The following is a 21,678-nucleotide window of genomic DNA, read 5'->3' on the forward strand; positions in this document are numbered from 1 at the left end:
AGATTGTTGATATCGTATTATATTCGATCACTACTTTACCAACTTTTTCAGTTCATTGATGGTTACTGCCAGCAAAAGCGAGCCCACAAGCATATGGTAATGGCATAATAAACATTCGTCTCATCTCCTCTGTTGCCAATATCATTGCATTACAGTATCATTAACTCTTCTTTTTATTATTGTTTATGTTTTTTTTTCCTAACCATTGATTTTTTTGTAAGAAGTAATTCCCCGTTCGATTCCTGTTTAATCTTTAAGAAAATAATAAATATTTTTCTTCTAAAACAATATATTTTATCTTTAATTCTGAATCACTTAATTAAAAAATAAATGTTATTATCTGTTACCATTTGCTTTGCTTCAAGTATTGGTGATTTATTATTATTGTATAACCAACTCACCTATCTTAATTTATTTATTTCCAGATAGACATAATCATGGTTCCACCTCAAAAACCACAAGGTCATCTATCTGAATCTCAGGCGGTTTTCCAATCTTGTGCACACCCTTTCAGTCTTTTCTCTTTCACTCTCTTTTTTTAATCTTTTTTATTTAAATAAATAAAGTAGAGAATAAAAGAATCTAGGACTATATATATTAATTTCCTTAAAAAAAAGGACTATATATTAATTACTAACGTTGTCATCAGTTTATACCAGCTTGTCCTGAGCTAGATGCGTGTTGAGCATGCGTTTCATCTTCTGCTTTCATCACTTGTTTTGAATTCCTTTCTATTCAACAAAAGGGTATTCAGATTTGCGTTCTGCACTTCTGCTCTTTGGTTCTGGTGGAGCTCTCAAGGTATTGCATTGTGTTTAAAGGTGCATTTTTTATAATCGGTTTCCATTTTTGTTATGCTCTGTGTTTTCGACCCTTTTAGTTTTATGATTGACAAGTAGAAATTCATAGCTTTGTTTTTCTTTTCTTGCATGTACCAGTACTCTTCCTTTGATAGCAGAAAGGAGGAAATTTGAGAGAAAAGGAGAATAAACTGTTATAGAGATGAAGGATTGCAGAGAAATTTGCTCATTTATTTGTGCCTTATCAATCTTACCCTTGGTATGTTTTTCTGCCAACTTTGTTCCTATAGATAATTACCTTATAGACTGTGGATCACCAACCAATACTTCAATAGATAGCCGCAATTTCTCAGCGGATAGTTTCTATAAGAATTTCCTTTCCACACAACAAGATATTCTTGCTAGTACCTCCTTGAAATCGATCACTTCCACCCGTGATTCGCCTCTCTATTCAACCGCTAGAATTTTCACCGCACCCTCAAAGTACACTTTTCCTATTAACAAAAAGGGGAGACATTGGATCCGTCTTTACTTCTTTCCATTTGCATATGAGAAGTACGATTTGAGTGCTGCGAAATTCGCTGTTTCCACCCAGAACTATAATCTTCTCAGTGACTTTAGTGTGCTGAAAAATCCTGTTATGAAGGAGTACTCTCTAAGTGTGAACTCAGACACCCTTGTGATCACCTTTGTGCCTTCCGACAATTCCATTGCTTTCGTGAGTGCCATTGAAGTTGTTTCGGTCCCTGATGACCTCATTATTGATGATGCTTTCACCCTAAATCCAGCAGGAAGCTACTCTGGCTTGTTTGCACAGGCACTGGAGACAGTTTTCAGGGTTAACATGGGTGGTCCAACCGTCTCCTCTGGCAGTGACACGCTTCAACGAACTTGGGTTCCTGATAAAAAATTCCTTATACAACCTAATTTGGCCCGTAATTTTACAAATATAGGTGCTGTGAAATATGTAGATGGCGGGCCAACAGCAAATACTGCCCCACCTATTGTTTATGGTACTCTAACACAGATGAATTCAGCCGATGATCCCCGAAGTAATTTCAATGTGACTTGGCAATTTGATGTTGAGCCTCAGTTTCAGTACCTTGTTCGACTTCACTTCTGTGATATAATCAGCAAAAGTCTCAACGAGCTGTACTTCAATGTTTACATTAACTCCTGGTTTGTTGCCAAGGATCTTGATCTTAGTACGAGAAATAATATTTTGGGTGCTCCATTTTTCAAAGATATGATTACAGCCCCATCTGCCAGCACCAAAATTCTCGTAAGCATAGGCCCTTCTACCGTGAGTAACGATTATCCTAATGCTATTTTGAATGGGCTGGAAATAATGAAAATGAACAACTCTGTGAGTAGTCTCAGCTCATCAACGGCTGTGCCTTTGTCTAGTACTTCTGGTTCAGGTTCTAAGAATGTTGGCTTGATAGTGGGCGTGAGTGTTGGGGCATTTCTTGCAGTGTTCATTGTTGGAGTTTTCTTTTTTCTACTATGCAGGAAAAGAAAACGTTCTGGAAAAGAAGGGCATTCGAAGACATGGATTCCCTTATCAATCAATGATGGAACTTCTCACACCATGGGAAGTAAATATTCTAATGCCACAACAGGAAGTGCTGCTTCAAACTTGGGGTATCGCTTCCCTTTTGTGACAGTTCAGGAGGCTACAAATAATTTCGATGAGAGTTGGGTTATTGGCATTGGTGGTTTTGGTAAAGTATACAAGGGAGAGTTAAATGATGGTACTAAAGTTGCAGTTAAGAGGGGTAATCCTCGGTCCCAGCAGGGGCTTGCAGAGTTCCGAACTGAAATTGAGATGCTGTCTCAGTTCCGCCACCGCCATCTAGTATCATTGATTGGATATTGTGATGAAAAGAATGAAATGATATTGATATATGAATATATGGAGAAAGGAACTCTCAAAAGCCATCTTTATGGTTCAGGTTTCCCAAGCTTAAGTTGGAAGGAGAGACTTGAGATATGCATTGGAGCAGCTAGAGGACTGCATTACCTTCACACCGGGTATGCTAAGGCCGTTATTCACCGTGATGTGAAATCTGCAAATATCCTGCTTGATGAGAACCTCATGGCCAAAGTTGCTGATTTTGGGCTATCGAAGACTGGGCCTGAAATTGATCAGACACATGTGAGCACAGCTGTCAAAGGGAGTTTTGGGTACCTTGATCCCGAGTATTTCAGGAGGCAACAGCTTACAGAAAAGTCAGATGTGTATTCATTTGGGGTGGTTCTGTTTGAGGCTCTTTGCGCTAGACCTGTTATTGATCCAACCCTTCCTAGAGAAATGGTGAACTTGGCTGAATGGAGTATGAAATGGCAGAAAAGAGGGCAATTGGAGCAAATAATAGATCCAACTCTTGCTGGGAAAATCAGACCAGATTCTCTTAGGAAGTTCGGAGAAACCGCTGAAAAATGTTTGGCTGACTTTGGCGTTGACAGGCCTTCTATGGGAGATGTCTTGTGGAACTTGGAGTATGCTCTCCAACTTCAAGAGGCTGTTGTTCAAGGTGATCCTGAAGAAAATAGTACAAACATGATTGGTGAACTCTCTCCACAGGTCAACAATTTCGACCGTGAAGTAAGTGTTTCTGCGGCACAATTTGAAGCAACAAGTCTCGATGATCTGTCTGGTGTTTCTATGAGTAGAGTATTCTCACAGCTGGTGAAGTCTGAAGGGAGGTGATTTTGAATATTATATCTTCTAAATTTGCATCACATTACTCTTCTTTTATTATTCTAGTGGTTTATCTTCTGAACGGTAGTTCTCAGCCTCCTTACAGAGGATTGAGGCACTTTATAGACTTGTAAAGAAAGGTAAAGTTAATGAAACAAGTTTGCATAATTGTGACACGACTATACAGCTCACGGTTAAATATCTGATTTGTGATGTTTGAGTAGGATTATCTTGAAAAATGAATGTGCATTGTGTAAATATGATCTGTAAGTACCTTACCACTCATCAGCCAGATGTTTATCTGAATCGCCAAATTCTTATGTCAAGCTGCCAAACAGAGATGGGTTTCCTTTTTTTACAAGTGCTGATACCAAGTTGTTTTTGTCCAATTGTCTAGCATGTAGTTTCTCTGAAATGCTTGTTCAATGTTTGGCATGCTGTGTTATTCTTTGCAAGGTTTGGTTCACACGCTTCCAAATTTTCTAACCTGAACTTAAATACTTGCAAAAATTTATGTGAGCATCATGCTCATGTACCGTGTCAAGATTGGAGACAAATATCATGGTGACATTGGTCAGAAGGAACAAGTAATTTAAATCGTTTGATTAAGCACGGTATATGTCAGCCTTGACCACCACTGGTTCTTAATTCCTCTGTAATCCAAGTCTTATTATAAGGGAGTCTGAGGTTCAGATTCCTGCAAAACACTCAAGACTTGCTATGTAGAGCATGTAACAGATTTTTGAAACTGCACAATCAAAATATAACTCTCAATCGTAGAACTATATCAGGCCTAATTTTACTATAAGAAAGTAAAATACTTTTGGGTTGCATACAAAACATTGTACATGTAGATAGTGTTTGCACAATTTTCATTTTTCTCAATTACTTTAGCCATATCATTAGCAATGGATCTTGATTCAGGAAACACTCTTGTACTCTTATTGCTTGAGAACCCTTGTTACCTACCTTATTTTGTACACAAACTTTTACCAGCAACTCCATTATCTATTTTCTAACTAACTTTGTACTCGGTACGACGGTAATGGAACTTTAAAAGGTCACGCTACGTTTTTTTTATAGTGCAACACTAATAAAGTTTTCTAGATCGTGGATTTGAATCCTCCGAATAACGTATTGAAGACAAAATAAAAATAAAGTCCAAGCTTCGAGACTACACCCTCACACGCAAGTTGATGCAGACAATGTTGAAAACACTCCCCAATGGCTTAAAAGGACCACCATCTACCAAACTAAGCATGCGCTGAAGGACTAAACGACAACAATATGCTTTGAAAATCAGAACCATACCCTGACCATTATTACAAAAGTAATATTTCACTAATAGGGAATAACGACGGGAACCAACCTGATAAAGTGGTCCTATAGAGGACCAAGCAAAACTGCATTGCTAGCACATTCAACTAAATCCATTTCGAAAACGCTAAATCACTAAACAACAATCCACTAGCTCATTACCCACAAGTCCAGAACACAATTTCAGGTAACGAATAACCAAACGCGAAAATAATACTAATACCAAGATTCTAACATTAGCAACATATAGTGATTCAATTACAAACTTGCCAGCAATAACAGCTAAAGACTGCATTACAAGTTACTGCAACACCACCGGCAACTTCCCACACCCAATCCTTGCCATTTCTTTTTACTATATCCCTAACAGCAAGGGTTTCTCAAATCCACATTAGCCTCCAAAACAAAAGAACCTAACAATAAAATAAAAAACCTAGCCCCCAAATCCGTAGAGGGTCCTTCCCTGTCTCTTGAGAGCATAAACCACGTCCATTGCCGTAACGGTCTTTCTCCTAGCATGCTCAGTGTAGGTAACGGCGTCACGAATCACGTTCTCCAAAAAGATCTTGAGCACGCCACGTGTCTCTTCGTAGATGAGACCACTGATACGCTTCACGCCACCCCTACGAGCCAAACGCCGAATCGCGGGCTTAGTGATTCCCTGAATGTTATCGCGCAACACCTTACGGTGTCGTTTCGCTCCTCCCTTTCCCAAACCCTTGCCTCCCTTTCCACGCCCAGACATTCTTGCTCAGAAAAGTTCAGTTAACAACTACAAGTCTCACAATCTGCACCGTAAATTCAAACACACAACAATTAAACTAAACCAAAGAGGATTAAGAGTAAGATGAAGAAAGCATGGCAAAATTAGTAGTAATTGGAAATTACCGAGAGGGAAATGGTGAGAACTGCGTTTTCTGTACTGGTGGAATGCGAGGGAGATTTTGTTTGTATTTATATATACGTGGTGTTGGGGTTGGGGGACTAGTGCGCGGATCCGTGAGAGGGATTTCGGTGAAGCGTTTTGGAGCGTTGATGGACTGTGAATGAACGGTTCAGATGTGAGATAAAGTTGCGTGCGGATCGATGACGTGGATGAGAAAAGAAAAAAACCTAGTGGCTTCTGTCTTTGGCGCCTATGCCAGTTTGAACTTTCGAGCCCGCTGAATTCTATTCTCAATGCCACGGAGTGTGTGTTTAGAGTTAAATCCAACAAAAATGAAAGTTATAATAATTGCTTTGGAAAGTGTGATACAGCTGAAAACATCTTTAAATGTATCAACTTTTTTTTTATTGTTTAAGCGATCCTGATAATATCCATTACTTATTTTTACTTTTTTTTAGTATAAGCGTTTAATCTCTATGACCCACTCCAATTCTTTGAGTGCTTAAATAATCAAAAGTGTTCGCATCCTTATATTTATAATTATTTTATTTATGAAATAATTAAATTTTAAAAATTAAGATATTTATTGAGACTATTATTTTGCAAAATATTTTTTGAAAATATAAAATAAATTTTATTTAAAATAATAAAAATAACAAAAACTCACTATTATCTAATGTTTTTAAAATTGACCTGATTTATCATATGGATGACCTAATTGATTTGAGTCTATTATTGAATCGGTCATGAGTATGACCTAACTTAGTATAAATCAACAACTTAAATATGCGACTCAATCTTATTAGAAATATCTCATATGTTATATGCAAGTTTTAACTTTTTCACATGCTCAATGTGATTACACGTTATAAATATAAAACAAATCAAATTTTAAAATTTATAAGAATGAAAATAGGTCAAATCAGACTTTAGTAAACAAACATAACATGTTTTATAAAACTAAAGCCTAAGTCTCACATATTATCTATCAAACACATCCTTTTGAGTTTGATTTATCTTGATCTATTAGTCTATTTTATATTTTTTTTTCAAAAGTAAAACTTACAATTCATTGTTAGGTTTTCAACAACATAAGTGTTAATGTCTACACACAATAAAAACAAACAAAAAATGGTGGTCAATAAAACCAAATCAATTGGATAGTATGTAAATGCTATTTTTTTAGTATTTTTATTTTTTATCTATTTAATATATGTTGATGTCAACTTGTCAAAAAAAAAAAATGTACATTCTTACCAAAAGCTTAACCAACATGAATAGAAAAATTAGCATGTGAGACATTATCAACCTGGTATATTACATATTTATGATCCACGAAGTTAAAGTTATGATTTAGGTTAATTTATTTTTTATTTTAATTAAATAAATTTTTTAAAAGTTTAAGCCTATCAAACCAGACTTTAAATACATCAAATCATAAGTCTTTATCTACAACTTCACCTATTATCATCCCTACTTGCAATAAAGACATCAAACTTCGAACCCATAGCCTTTGAATTCTAATAAATGACTAAACCACCACCATAGACCATTTGCTATCAAATAATTGATATAATGCACGTGATACATTGTCTGTGGCTTTATTTGGTCCTTTTCTTTCCTTAGGCATTGCAATAAATAAAAAAATCTTCCATTTAAATTCACAAAGCATTAATTAAACATTAAGGTGAAATAAATATAAATAATTAAAATACATGTACAAATTATAATTGTAATTAATATATATAGGAGATGCTAACATAGGTTCACATAAAAAAAATAGAAGGTATAAGTTAATAGTCTACTTTCATATTTGAACAAAATAACCATTTTTCTTATATTTTAGATTGCTATAAGTTGAAGGATATTTATGTAAATTTATTTTATTAATCCCTTTTTTTCTCTCCCCCACGTCTACTCGTTTCATGTTGCTTTCCCTCTATCTCTGCTCACCTCTGCCTTCATCGTCTACCCCATTGTTTCCATGAGCTCCACCCACCAATCACGACGGCGGAGAGGACCGCACACCTAGTTGACTAAGTTACAAGACTCCTTTTGCCGTGCTTTTCCGATTTGGCAAAGAGAAGAATCGAGTCGGGGCTCCGATTCCTGACACTGAATACAATAAGCACTTGATAGGGATTTTCGCATCAAAGCTATTCTTTCTGATTTGTTTTCTCATTCCTAATAGCGTTGAACATAAGCGTTAATGGAAAGCCGGAAATAGAACATGGGAAAGAGAAATTAAGGCTTTTTATTAACTGCATTTTAAAAAAATAAAAGAAAATTACTTGGCAGCCCTTTAATCTATGTTGCTATAAACTAACGGACAATGGTTTTTAAGTCAAAGAACTTCTAATTTTTTAGTGGGTTTATGTTAGCAAACCCAATATATACTTACTGGGTGAGAATAGCAATTTTATTGCTTGCTACTTTTGGGATCAATCCTGTAGTGGCCTGCTGTTACGGGCAATAGTGGCCTTCAAACATTAAACGCAGACTGTTACTTCCTGCACCTCCATGTTATTTCCTGTATCATTTCTGGAATGTTTTTTGTACCTTTCAGATTGATCATTCTGGAAACAAAAAAAAAAGTGCATTCCAGAACATAAAGAAGCCATGAAATAAGTGCAGGAAGCAACTTGGGAGGAGAAGGAAACAATAGTCACGAAAACAATTTTTGTGTTAGGCCGGATTGTGCTACTTTGGCACCCAAATAAAAATATCTCTTGAGAGATAAAAAAAAAAAAAAAAAAGGTGGCGACTACCAAGGTCTATTTCCAGTGTGACCGTGTGGTGATACTTGTCACGAGCTTTTAATTTATTTATTTTTTTATAGCTATTAGCCTATTTCAGTATTTATTTCTATATATTTCATGCTTCTTTCTTAGGCAACATGTGCTTAACATGTGCTATATAAAAGTAGTGCTTTTGGTTCCATGGTCTTTTTTGGCGTTAACAACTTGAATCAGCATGATTAAGAAATGCTTTTTCCAAGTTCCACCATCGTAGGTGTTGCATTCATAGCTCGTGTAGCTCAGTATTATAGCCACCAATATTCATATACTATGTATTTATTTATTCCTTTTAGTTGTGAGGTGGTTTCCATAATCCCCATCACTGAGCACCAATCACACAAGGGCAAGGAAAGTACTTTTGGAAACATAATCTCAACCTTTATGCAGTGTGATATTTTTCCCCCCTCTATATACATAAAGGATTCTATAGGAAACCAAAACCCAGTTTTGGCCCCTTGAATTCGTGTCTCGGTGAGAATCAATATAAAAAATTATTAAGTTAAAATAATTTTAAATTTTAAAAATTATTCTTTTTCGTTTTCTTTACACCTTATCAAGCATATGTAAAATTTTCTTTTCAACTATCTCCCACACAAACTAATCACTAGTCAAACAAAAGGCTATTGGATTTCACTTTTATCAATGTTTTGCATTTTTGGATATTAAAACGCCGACCGTAAACCTAGCTAGTGGCTAACAAAGACGATGATGATGGGGCTGTCTTCTTTCCCGCCTTTGGAAGTTACCCTAGAAACTATAGCCTTAAAGCTTAACTTGAGAAGAACATGGTTGCATGGATTCAACTAAATTTTAGATTATTATGACTAGACAATAAGTTTCAATGAATTTATAATTTTTTATTAGTTAAAAAATTATTTAATTATTCAATAAATAAATTTTTTAATAATTTTTCATAAGTTTTAGTATTTTATGAAACACTACTAGAAATAATATTTTTTAACATACTAACTTTTAATTTCTAATTTTTTATATTTTTTATCTGTAATATATTTATTCTTTTTTATTACTATTTTTAAAATAAATCATAATTTTTATTTTTTTATCATTTCATACTTTTTAATTATTTTAACATATATTTCTACTAAACATCTCTAATTTAATAAGTTTTCAACTTAACTAATTTTTCTAATTTTTCAGTTAATTTTGTATAACTTATATAATATAATCTCGTATTAAACATCAATTCACAACTTGTTATGCTAATGTGTACGAGGCCTTAATTAATGATAGGCTAAAAGTATAAAGTATGGCTGACTCTGCATTCTTAAATTAATCACTTTAGAGCAGGTAAAGTAACCGATTTCAAATATTTTGGGAGGCTTGAGATTGTTAACATATTTGGGTACTGGTTTTACGTAAAAAAAAATGTAGACAAAAGTGAAATGCAACGTTAAGTAGGAGCCTATGTTGGTTTTTGGATTTGAAAAAAAAAATGAAATGTGAACCGATTAGTTTTAATTGGTTTGCTTTTGTTAGGATTTTAGTTTTTTTTTTCCCTAATTTGAATCAAATCAAATTAATGTTGAATGAATTGGTTTGATTCAGATCATTAAATACATAATTAAAAAAATGTTTAAAACAATATATAAAATAACAATTTTTATTCAAAAATTAACATATAATCGGTGACATACATCAAATGAGCTAAATCCATCATGGGGAGATCCAGAGATAAAAATTATACTTTCAACGCCAACTCAGTAGAGGTTCAAAGGAGGCTCAAGAGAGTCAACAACCGTTGTGAGAAGGTAGAACAACTGAGAGGAGGAGGCTATGAGAGTATGCATGTGTGACGTTCTTGTAGTAGGATTATGTAAGAAAGAAAAACGAAAATGTCAAAGTGAATTTTTATATGTATGCAATGGACATAAAACTCAAAAGAGATGTACAAAATAACATAAAAATATAAGTAACTTCAACATTTAAAATATAATAATAATAATATTATATATTTTGTTTGAAATAATAATTAGAATCAATTGTCATTGATTTGATTCGGGTTGGATCCAAACTAGGAAAAAATTGAACCAATTTAATTAATTTGATTTGAATTGTCGAGTTTATTGGATTAACCTAATGAATACCCCTAATTTAAAATACTTTTGATGTTATTTTTTAATTACTTACATGTCAAATTGTATTACATGTTACAATAAAATTTTAATTTAATAAAAACAAAGCTAAAAATATCTAAGTGAACATCGATTTGTATTGGGATACATGCAACCTAAGATGGATCCAGGAATGTATAAAAAAATGGTCATTTTTTTTACGTAATTATTTAAATATTTAAGTTTTAATAAATAATTATTTCATAAATAATAAATTTAAAAAATATTTATTATTGATTTTATGAATAAAATTAGAGATATAATCTATTACTAAAAAAATTTAAATAAATGTTAACTTAAAAATATATTTTTCTTATAAGTCACCTGTGTCACACATTATAAGTTTTGAAGTATTTATCTGTGTAATATTATTAATGTTAAATCCATCATTCATTAATACTAGTTCATTAACAAAACAATATTCGCACATAGTAAAAATAAGAACAGAAAAATAATATAGTTTTTTTAACTCAAAAGTCAATTTGATTGTTTCTTTTTTTTTTATGATTATTTTAGTATCAAAATGTCAATATAAAATATAAAAAATACGATAGAAATCAATATCTTAAATGAATTTTATTACTTCTAAAGTTGAATCCATAATTTTTGACATAAGTATGAGTTAAATATTGATGCTTCATGTCAAGTAGTTCCGTAAAATATCCAATTCCGGTTGATTGTAATATAACGGCTGGGTGGAATTTATTAATTTTTTTTGCAAATGTTTTTGAGAATCTGCTTTGCGGTCCAAAGACATGATTGAACCTTGAAGTTCAGCTTGATAGGCTAATAATGGCCTTAGACTTTCGATACGTAGCTGAGATATATAGCTTCACATAATGTTTATCTTCTTGTGATGATTGCTGCTTGCCGTTTTAGTATAATCCCACTAAAGTTCTTGTATTTGTGATCGGTATCTGCCGTCATTGACCGCAAACAAAACCAAGCATTATCCGGACAAGACTTGATTTGACTCTAGGCTTTCATTGCTTCAGTGAAAGTGCATTGTAATATAAGCTCAAAACTGCTAAGGATATGGCTTGTGCCCACTAGCTACTTTCGTGCTTTTTCACATTTTTTTTGTCACTTTTGAGAGCATCACAAGCTCCCCGCAAAAAGAAACAAAAGGTTCAAGATGAAGCATAGAGACCCTTTTGATCTTCACTCTCCACTCTTCAATACCAATATGGCAATATATGCAAATGTAACAATGGTCAAAGAAGTAAATTGATCACCCTTTTGCTCTGCTTTTCACCCTGCTGAAATCCAAGAGTGATGTGTTTTTGTAAAGTGAAAAACAAAATGGCTTTTAGGTTGAGCTTGAAGACAAATTCAGAGCACTCCATTTTTGTCCCAAATTTCACTGTAAAGAAGTGATAGGTACATCACCCCCGTAGCGAAAGTGATGGTCACCACTCACCATCAATTTTTTACCACCTTACCTTTCTTATCTTTTTTCAGGGTATCCACTTTTAATTTACCTTTTTTCCCTCACACAATCGTATCAATAAAAGAAGACTATGGTATAAAATATATAAATACATCATATAGGAAATAAACCCCAAGTACAACTTGCAAAAGCTTTTTTGTCCAAACAATACAATGCTGCTGCTGCTACTGAGGCCTAGTCTATAAAACCATAAAAGGGCACTAAAAACTTCACCCCAGATTGAAGTCTAAAACTGCACATGGTCACATCCATGATTCAAGTAAGTACCTATATATATATATAGATATATATTTACATTACCAACTTCAAAACTTAAAAAAAAAAAACATGGAAAAACAAACAACTTAATTATCTAGCCATGCTGATTTAAGGATGCAATTATTTTAATAGAACACACCAAAGGAGGAACTACTGCCTTGAGGCTCCTGAGCAATATTTGCAGGAACTAAGGAATCAAAGAAATCAGCCCAATTCTCTTCCTCTTCATCCTCTTCCTCTCCATTTCCCATGTGACTCCACTGAGCTGGAGGGTTCTTAGCAGTTTCATCATTCCTTGCAAATCGCCCTCTGATACGTGGCCTGCTATCTGCCAAAGTCTTTCTGCAAGCATACTGATTCCCAGAAGAAAAAACAAGTTAATATTTTTGTTGTGATTGCATCATGTCTAAATACTAAACAGTAAACAGTGCTGTGGTGGACCAATAGAGCTATATACAGTACACTGTGTTGGAGAGAAGTATAACATGTCTTACTTGTTTCTTTCCTCTCCTAGACGTTACAGTAATGAGGGTACTAGCTAGCTAGTTAACCTATAGAATGAGACAAATATGTGAGAAGATTTTTCTTGCTTCACAAATCACACATTTTTGGACCGGTTGCAACTTGCAATACACTAACATACACATGATATCACAATTATGTATGTAGTCTTCAATTAATATCTCTGGTGCGGCCAACAAGTCTCTATCGTGCAAAGATCATGAACGAATCCTTGTGTTGAAAGAATCACTACTTCTACATATCAGGATTTTTGTCTAACTTCTTACTATTTCCCTTAACTTTCAACCCTCGATATGATTTTAGCATGATATGATGCATCCTTCTAAAGGGCAGAATGGTTTTTCAGCAGTGATTTTCGTCTTCATTTGTGCATTATATCGCTGTGACGCTGTTTGTTTCAAATTGATCCACGTCTTACTTTCACTCTTTTTTTAATGTCAACAAAAATTATTAGCATATTTTGATGGAATATGTACAAGGTTTCAAAAAACAGTTCATAACCCTTTTGACTGCAACATCAATTTTCTTTTTAACTCGTCATAACCCTACTTGTGGCCACGCTGGTCGCATTTACGCACACTTTTCTGCAATAAATATTTGGATAAAACTGCAACCTCAATTTAGACTAAAAATTATATATTCCAAATTTTAAATCTATAAAAGTTTAATTGGCCCAATGCATGTTTTATTTAAAAACAGATAATATATAGAAAGCTTTGTAATTTAATACAAAACTATATCTTAAAAAAAGAGATTAAACCTTAATTTTCTTGCCGAAGTTCCTCTGGTTTCTCTTGTTCCTATATCTCTCAATCCTCACCTTCTTCTCCTCTGGGCTATAAGGACTGGTTCTGCTCATTTCTTCAATGATCAAACTACTTTCACTTGACAATGAGCTATCAGAATGCTGAAAATGTTGCATTCCATTGAATCTCTGTACAAAAAAAAAAAAATATATGATTCAAGAATCAATTTACATGAAATTGCATGAAGTATAAAACAATAATATACTATGTTACACATGTCATTTTTTAATGTGTGCGTAATTATTGTGTCCATTCATTACACGATTTATCATCCATGTCTAGTTTCACTTTTCTCTAATATAATTCCATTATCTCCAACAAAAATAGAGTTTGATTTTTAATTTATGTTTGTGCTTATTACTTAATTAGAATTAGAATACTTTAAATAAAAATAGTGAACCAAACAGGAACCGGTTAAAAAGGTTCGTGAAAGAACATAAAGAACACCATGGCCCATGGGGTGCCAAACAGGTGATCATGGTTATTTAGGTCTCAACAAAAAAAAAAAAGAAAATGAACCAAACAGGGAACAGGTACGTGAAGAACACCATGGGGTGCAAAACAGGTGATCATGGTTATTTAGGTCTCACAAATCATAAGAAAAAACGTGTGAATTTCATACATTTTTTTGTTTGTTAATTCAATGAGTCATGGATTAGTCACTCGAAATATTAAAAATTCTTATAAGGACTCGACTTTTTTCTTGACAGATATTCTTTTTTGGTATGCACAAGTTTCGGATTGAAATCACCAACTTAAAAAAAAATTAATAATATTTTTTATCGGTAAAAATTGAATATAAATAATAAAAAAATATCAAATAACATATGATGTGACGTGACAGTAATAATAGTAATATCAGGGTGTATAGATTTTACGGTGAGACCTACGTATTAGAGAGTGTATTTATGATTGGAAAATATTTCTTAGGCACTGAAAAGGTGTATAGAGGAGAGATAAGTATTTGGCAACAAAAAATGTGGTTGAAATGTTTTGTAAATATGATTATATAACTAATCTGATTGATTATAGGATTAGTGATGATAGAATAGGAAGGAACCTGAAGGTCACCGGTACTGCAAGCTCTCCGTACGGGACCGTTTTCCGAGTCAATGAACTCAACGAAAAGAGGAGAGAACTCAGAAAAGGGTTGGTGGTGGGCCCTACCATTCTTCTGCAGCGAGTGGCTGCTAACGCTCCTCTGCACTACTCGCCGACTCTCGTAATTACTCGCCAGCGAACTCGGCGACCCCATGTAGCTCGTGCACCCGCTGCTGCAGCTGTTGTACGTGTTACTCGAACTCATCTCCGAGTAATTGAGTTCGTGAACCGAGTTGTCAAACTCGCCCAGCCCGAGTTGGTGGTGAGCGGCGGCGGAGTACTGCATTGGCGACGCCGTGGATGCGTCCGGTGGAGAGAGGAAATGGCCGAGGGAGTCGGCGGCGGCGCGTGAGAGCGAGGCGTTGCGGTGTGTGTACATGGCGCGTGGGAAGGTGGATCGGGAAGAAGTAAGCTTAGTAGAGAGGTTGAGGAATAAAAAGAATGAATGCATTATGCATGTGAAGAGAGGGAGGGGGTTAGTATTTAATATTTTTCAGTGTGGGGGAGATGCGGAACAAAACAAAACCCAAAAAGCCAATGGATTCGAAAGAAACTCTTTTCTTTTCTTCTTTTTTTTTTCCCCCTCTCTTGAGAGAGTGTAAAGAGTGAGACGTGGAGATGATGTCACCAGTTTGAGCAAAGAGTTGACTTGTTCCTTTCCTGTATTCTTCAAAATCATAACAATTTGAGAGTTTTAATTAAGCTTGTCTTAAGTATAGTATAAGAGTTGTTTTAACTGATTAAACACCTAATATTTAGGTTGACTCTTAAAAACACACTTAGATTAAACTAAGGAGAGTTTACTATATCATACAAATTATGTCCAACTTAAATTAAGATCTTCACCAATTTATACATCACCTTTATATCTTTCATTAGATTTAATTTTATGTAATTAATTTTACCAAAAAAATAAAAAATTATATGGACATAAATTTTGATGACTTATTATTTTATAGATATGCTAACTCTTAGAATTTGACTTTTGGTCTATTTCAAGTGAATCTAAGATTTCTAATACATACGTCGTGTTAAAGACCAAATATTCCAAGTATAAAATTTATAAGATTGAATATTTGCATGTGATTTAATAATAACCCAATGATATGTTCAACATTAATTATTAAAATAAATTCTAATCTAATTAATTAAAAAAATATTTTAATATTATTTTTGAATTTGAATCTGAATCTAACTTAAAAAATTAACTCAAGAAGTAGGTTATCCCCATTTAGATATATTATTTTTTTCATATCACTACTTTATATAAAATCTCTAACCATAACCACTTGATATTCTTATATATATATATATATGAAAAAATAGGATTATTAGATAATTTTAGTATTATTCTCTAATTAAAAATAAGATTCCTTCTTAAAAAATTAATAGCATTCACTTCAAATATTAATCTTTATTGCGCAAACTATGTGAAACTCTAATTTTAACTTGAAAATAGTAAAAAAAATATTTTATTATTTATCTATAGCAAAAAAATATTGAGATAGTAATTTAAATAGTTAAATTACATTTTTAATCTTTATAAGTTCCACCCCCCTATTATTTATTTTTCTAGACAATGCTAATTTCTAATTTAATTTATATACAAAAAAGGTTGCGACGTGCAACCAAAGATATAGGAAGTAAGGTTAAATGTGAACTAACTTGGGTTTAACATTACTCAACGAACACCAATCTTACTTCTATACTACTTGTTTTAATAGAGATGTCAAAGTGAGTTTTATAACATGTGAGCTGACTCAATCTTACTCAACGGATCGGTTGGACGAGTTATCAAAATAATGACTCACTTTTAACAAGTTATTCATACTCAACTCACTTATATAATCTACGTGTTTGATGAATCAATTTATCCAATTTTATTAAATCTATTTGTTTTTAGGTTATGAATGTCCTTGAAATTTTTATTTTTATTTCATTTAGTTATCTTTAAGTTTACTTCTAATAATTATGAACTAATGTTTGGTTCGATCTTTTATATTTATGATTTTCTAATTCTGAGTATTTTTCTTGTACTTTTGGGTTTTTTTTGTATTTTTATATTTTTTAAATCATTTATGTCAACTTATGTTATTGCATCATCTATGATGAATTGAGCCGAATTTTATGTTATTTTACTTAACTCACTAAAAAAATTATGATGTTAAATAATTTTATATTCTTTATGCACTAAAAAAGTGAGTTTAGCTTCTTCTTTTTTTACTAGGAAAAAAGTAAGTTTAATTGATTAACTCTCTTGTTGAGTAATCTGAGTGAATCAACTTACTTCAACACCTTTTTAAGTCTTAACATTTTTAAGATTTAGGTTTTTGTATCTTATAACACAACTTTAATTTGAATGAAGAGAGTGTGAAATCCCCCCCTCCCTCCCTTATAATCCGCCAGTACATGAGAATGCTTAAAATCCTCTCAAATTCAAAGGATAAGACGATTATGTGTGCAAGTTAGGTCTCATTCCTTTACCATCTAGATAATCTGTGGCAACACTTGTGAGTTGTGATATCTTCATCATCCACCACCTTTTTCATAAAAGGACATGCATGGTAGACATGCATAATAGGTGTCAGGTTTCCTGATCCAAAACTAGCCTAGCCTCCTCTTACATCTTATAAGCCACACATCAACTTTTTCTTATAGGGACAATTGAAACTTTTTGACCACTAGGATCAAATTCAAAATTATCAGCATGTATAACTAATTGAAAATGAATATACAGTATTTTATAAAATATTTCAGTTAATTTTTTTATTAACTGAAAAAATTTATATTTCAAGTAGCTTTCTAACTTTTGGGTTAGTTTTATTAAAAAATATAACCTATGTATTTTATAGTTACATTCAATTACGAAACATGGTATTTGCATGGTATTGTATGTGCTAATGCTTCATATTTTTTGACAATATTAGACTTCCAACTTCCAAGAATTCTATGAAGATTTCATCCTTTTGAAATTTTCCTAGCATGTGATTCAATAAAAAGAACGAAGAAATGCAGTGGATCTAATGACAAGTAGTGACATGGTTATGCCCTCTGCAGGATTAATCACTGTTATTTTTTAAAATATGAAAAATATATTTTGCATTTTTGGGTTGGCTGACCACCCTATTTGGTCGAACCTTAGATATTGGAAAGCAACCACCAAATTTATGGGTGACAGAAGTCAAATAAGATCATGATTACCTAACCCAAAAAAAAACATCATTAGAACTAAATTTGGCTATTGTACTAGCTATAATTATATCAGTTTCTTAATACGTAAAACTCGGTGGTCCAAGTCCAGCTATTACGGATAATTAGTGATTAAGAAAGTTGTATCAATCTAATTAGAGTCCTAAAGGTAAAAAGTGTCTCCTTAACTCAGTTCCAGTGGGTCCCATGTTTATAAAATTGAATATATTAATTACTTTAATCATGGTTTAGACAGACTAAAATGGGTAATAGTTTTTTTTTCGATAATTAAAATAATTTAGTCTAATTTTTAACTAAATCTAATTAAGCTTATTTGGGTTAGGTTGGATTGACTTCTTTTTAGCCACATTACCCAACCTGACTTTAAGTGGTTTGGATTGGTATGCACTAAATAATTAAAAAAAATATATTTATCACCTCAAAATTAGTAATTTAGTATAGCTTTATTGTTTCTTAGTTCTTATAAGTCAATAGTTAGTATTCATTACTTCATTATTTATAGTTAGTATTTAATAAAATTATTAAAACTGTTTTATAACTCACAATTAGATTAAGTCAATTTTGAAAACCAAAATAAATTGACTTGCAAGTGAATGAGAGTTTAATTTTTTATTTTTTTATTACTCACAATTTCTTAGATACAATACAAAAAAATAAACAATCATTATTTTTTCATTATTATTTATTATGTAGTCAAATTAGGTCGAGTTTGAAATTCACAAACCCAATAATGGATCCACATATGAATGAGGGATGCATTTGTATTCCCTTATTTTTTTTTTAAAAAAACATATAAATATCTTAAATGTCTATATTTTACTCCCCTAATTTTATATATTTGAATTATTATTCTTATTTTTCTACTTCTTTCATGATAATAATTATTAATTATTTTTTAAATGGATTATTGTTTCTCTGACTCCATATCGTAGATGTGTCATTGCACAAATCCATTACCCAACTCAATTCAAATTAAGTGTACTAAAAAAAACTAATTGACCCCATGATCTAACCCAACACACAAAAATATAATTGAATTGAACTAGTTTGTGAGTTAACTAAAACATGCTTGCACCCTTAGTTAGACAAACAAAGTTGTTAAATACGTCATATTTATTTATTTATTTATTTATTTTATTAGTAAATATTAATTTTTGTTGGTGAGAATAATTTGAATCCATGAATTGTCTCTCTTTCCTTCAACCATTAAGTCAATTTTATAACTTCTAAAAAATGAAAAATAATTTTTTGATTAAAAAAAAGCTTTTTTGACATTCTCATTAGCAAATAGTTTTTTTTACAAGTTAAAAAATAGTTATTGAATTCAAAATATGAAAATATAATTAATATTTAATATATTTTTAAAAAATATTTTTTCACTATTTATTACTCAACGCCTAATGTTAACAAAACTAATTTCAAAAAGTATTTATTTACAAAAGATTAGGGGGTGTTTGGTTTGGTTGTTTTCTGTTTATATTTTCACTCGAGATAGAAAATGGTAATGAAGATGTGTTTGGTTAAATTTCTGTTTTCATTTTCAGTGAAAATATTTTTCCAAACGAACCAAAAATTGAAAACAATAAAATCGTGTTTTCAATTGAAACCAGAAACTTCATTTTTGGTAAAATAAAAACACGATTAATTTTAAGCAAATCTAAAAGTATATTTTCCTTGGAAAACACATTTTCAGTATTTTTATTTCTTGAAAACAGAAAACAAAAAGTAAAACCAAACATATTTTTAGAATTATAATATTTTAAAAATGAAAACAAAAAATAAAAATACAAATCAAACACACCCTTAAAATTTAAATTGGAGTTGTCAAGATATCATTTGGTTAAGTGATTGAAATAATAAATGTTACTAAAGGAATTGCATGAAACATAATATCAATTTCTTTTTGGCATGATTCTTGTCAATCTTTCCACTCTTTTTTTTTAATTCTTTAATTTATTATTCAACCAATTATATGCAGACACCTTTTTAGTGTCTTCGCCCTTCAACTAAAGGGTACAGTTTAACTATATATAGCAATAACCGACTATTTAACTAATGGGTACAGTTTATTTTGTGCCTGAAATGGTTTAATTAATAATGGAGCAGGACATGCATGGAGGGAAAATCAAGATAGTGTGGATCATGGGAAACATAGATTTAATCTCCCATTAGGCCAAGTGTTTTGTATCAGTTTGGTCATTGTTTGTATTTAAGCAATGGGTGTGGTTTCTAAGATATTAGTGGTTATCATTTGTCCCTAAGTAGGACTGCTTCTGACATTTCAGGGGATCTAAGCGGAATAATAGATATAGATCAAAATAATTTCGGATAAAAGCTGCGATATCCTAGTTTTGATGCTCATTGAAAATAGCAGTGTTTAGGTTGCATTTCAGATAACCAATCGATTAAGTAAATTAATTATGAACAAATATAATATTCTTTGTTAATTTATTGAAAGAATTCTAAAATTATTGTTTTCTTCAAAAATTAACCACACGCACTGAATCAAAAGCTCAAACATATCTTGATGAAGCTTGTATGAATTAAAGTACTCCGCTTTACAAGTGTAGCTTTCGTTTAGTTTTATAAAATTAAAATATTACTACTATAAGTGCTTACTCAGGTTTATGACACGCCAATAAGAAAAGGTTTATACTAATTAAAATTAAAATAGGTAACCTCTCTTCTCTTCCTTACTTTTTAATAATAATAATAATAATAAGTTTATAACTCGTGTCTTTTTATTAATTAAATGTTTAACAAATTTTACTAATACCAAAGTTGATATATTGTTTGACATATGTGTGCTTATGTAATTAACTTTATTATATTAGACTTTTGATTTCTCATAATTTTTTATAATCTTTTTATAATCCAAGATTGAATTAATATAGAGGATACTTGAATTGTGCACAAATCATGCTCGATTAGCTCAAGTCATACACATATGAATATATCTCACATCATAAGAGATTAAGAGGAATAATTTTTTTTATCATTGGTTTCTCACGATTGCAATATCACACGGACAAAAGAGTGTAATTAAGACATCATGCATTAGGCAACATGTTACTTGTCATATCTTTCATATGTCATTAAGTAATATCATGTGAATAATTTTTATAAAATTATTTAATAAAAAATTGACAACGGAATCAAAATCACACAATTATAATACATGAAGAACTCAATTTAAAACAATACATATCAAAAGTTGCTTTAGTGACCTTTGATGGTGAACAAGGAATTCAATTAGAATTTAGGAGACTAAAATCACATAATTACAATACTTGAGGAATAAAAAATATAATTAAATCATTTTTGGTGGAGTTCATCTTGTTTCACATAGAATTTAAGAATATTCATTAATTTTACTCCCATTCAACTTATTTTAAGTCGATTTCATTTTATCTCCTCAATCATACAAGAATCCCTTTTTTAACTTAGAAAAAAGTGTTTTCTTAATGATTAATCCATCTTGCTAGTAATTGCTTGTATAAACGACTTCTAAAAAAAAACTTGAAGAACTTATTTGCTCCAATTTTTTTTTACTAAAGAATCAATATAAAGCAATTGGATTGGAGTTGTTCTTATTCCAAAAATAAAAGTTTAAAAAATAGGCAATTAGTAAATTCAAATAACAACAATATGAAATAGTATTTTTTTTTTGTACAACACAAATATCTCCAGACTA

General features: G+C 31.9%; 3 protein-coding genes across 4 annotated transcripts; 1 reads left to right on the top strand and 2 right to left on the bottom strand.

Moving 5' to 3' along the window:
• Positions 1–470: 470 nt before the first annotated feature.
• Positions 471–3,680, top strand: LOC114376327 (receptor-like protein kinase HERK 1). 2 transcript variants are annotated; one of them, XM_028334408.1, is made up of 2 exons: positions 471–821; positions 939–3,680. In XM_028334408.1, exon 2 carries the CDS (start codon positions 1,003–1,005, stop codon positions 3,511–3,513), a length of 2,511 nt encoding a protein of 836 aa, XP_028190209.1. In that variant the 5' UTR covers positions 471–821; positions 939–1,002; the 3' UTR covers positions 3,514–3,680. The 2 variants fall into 2 exon arrangements, with proteins under 2 accessions (XP_028190209.1, XP_028190208.1); XM_028334407.1 differs by having other exon boundaries at positions 471–801.
• Positions 3,681–4,957: 1,277 nt separating this feature from the next.
• Positions 4,958–5,839, bottom strand: LOC114376328 (histone H4). Its single transcript, XM_028334409.1, has 2 exons — positions 5,710–5,839; positions 4,958–5,609 (listed from the first exon to the last, which is right to left on the bottom strand). Exon 2 carries the CDS (start codon positions 5,564–5,566, stop codon positions 5,255–5,257), a length of 312 nt encoding a protein of 103 aa, XP_028190210.1. The 5' UTR covers positions 5,567–5,609; positions 5,710–5,839; the 3' UTR covers positions 4,958–5,254.
• A 6,317-nt stretch (positions 5,840–12,156) lies between these two features.
• LOC114375569 (two-component response regulator-like APRR9) lies at positions 12,157–15,276 on the bottom strand. Its single transcript, XM_028333395.1, has 3 exons — positions 14,734–15,276; positions 13,628–13,801; positions 12,157–12,698 (listed from the first exon to the last, which is right to left on the bottom strand). Exons 1-3 carry the CDS (start codon positions 15,223–15,225, stop codon positions 12,471–12,473), a joined length of 894 nt encoding a protein of 297 aa, XP_028189196.1. The 5' UTR covers positions 15,226–15,276; the 3' UTR covers positions 12,157–12,470.
• Between the last annotated feature and the right edge of the window lie 6,402 nt (positions 15,277–21,678).

Source organism: Glycine soja, chromosome 11, assembly GCF_004193775.1.
Source record: "Glycine soja cultivar W05 chromosome 11, ASM419377v2, whole genome shotgun sequence".
NCBI lineage: Eukaryota > Viridiplantae > Streptophyta > Magnoliopsida > Fabales > Fabaceae > Glycine > Glycine soja.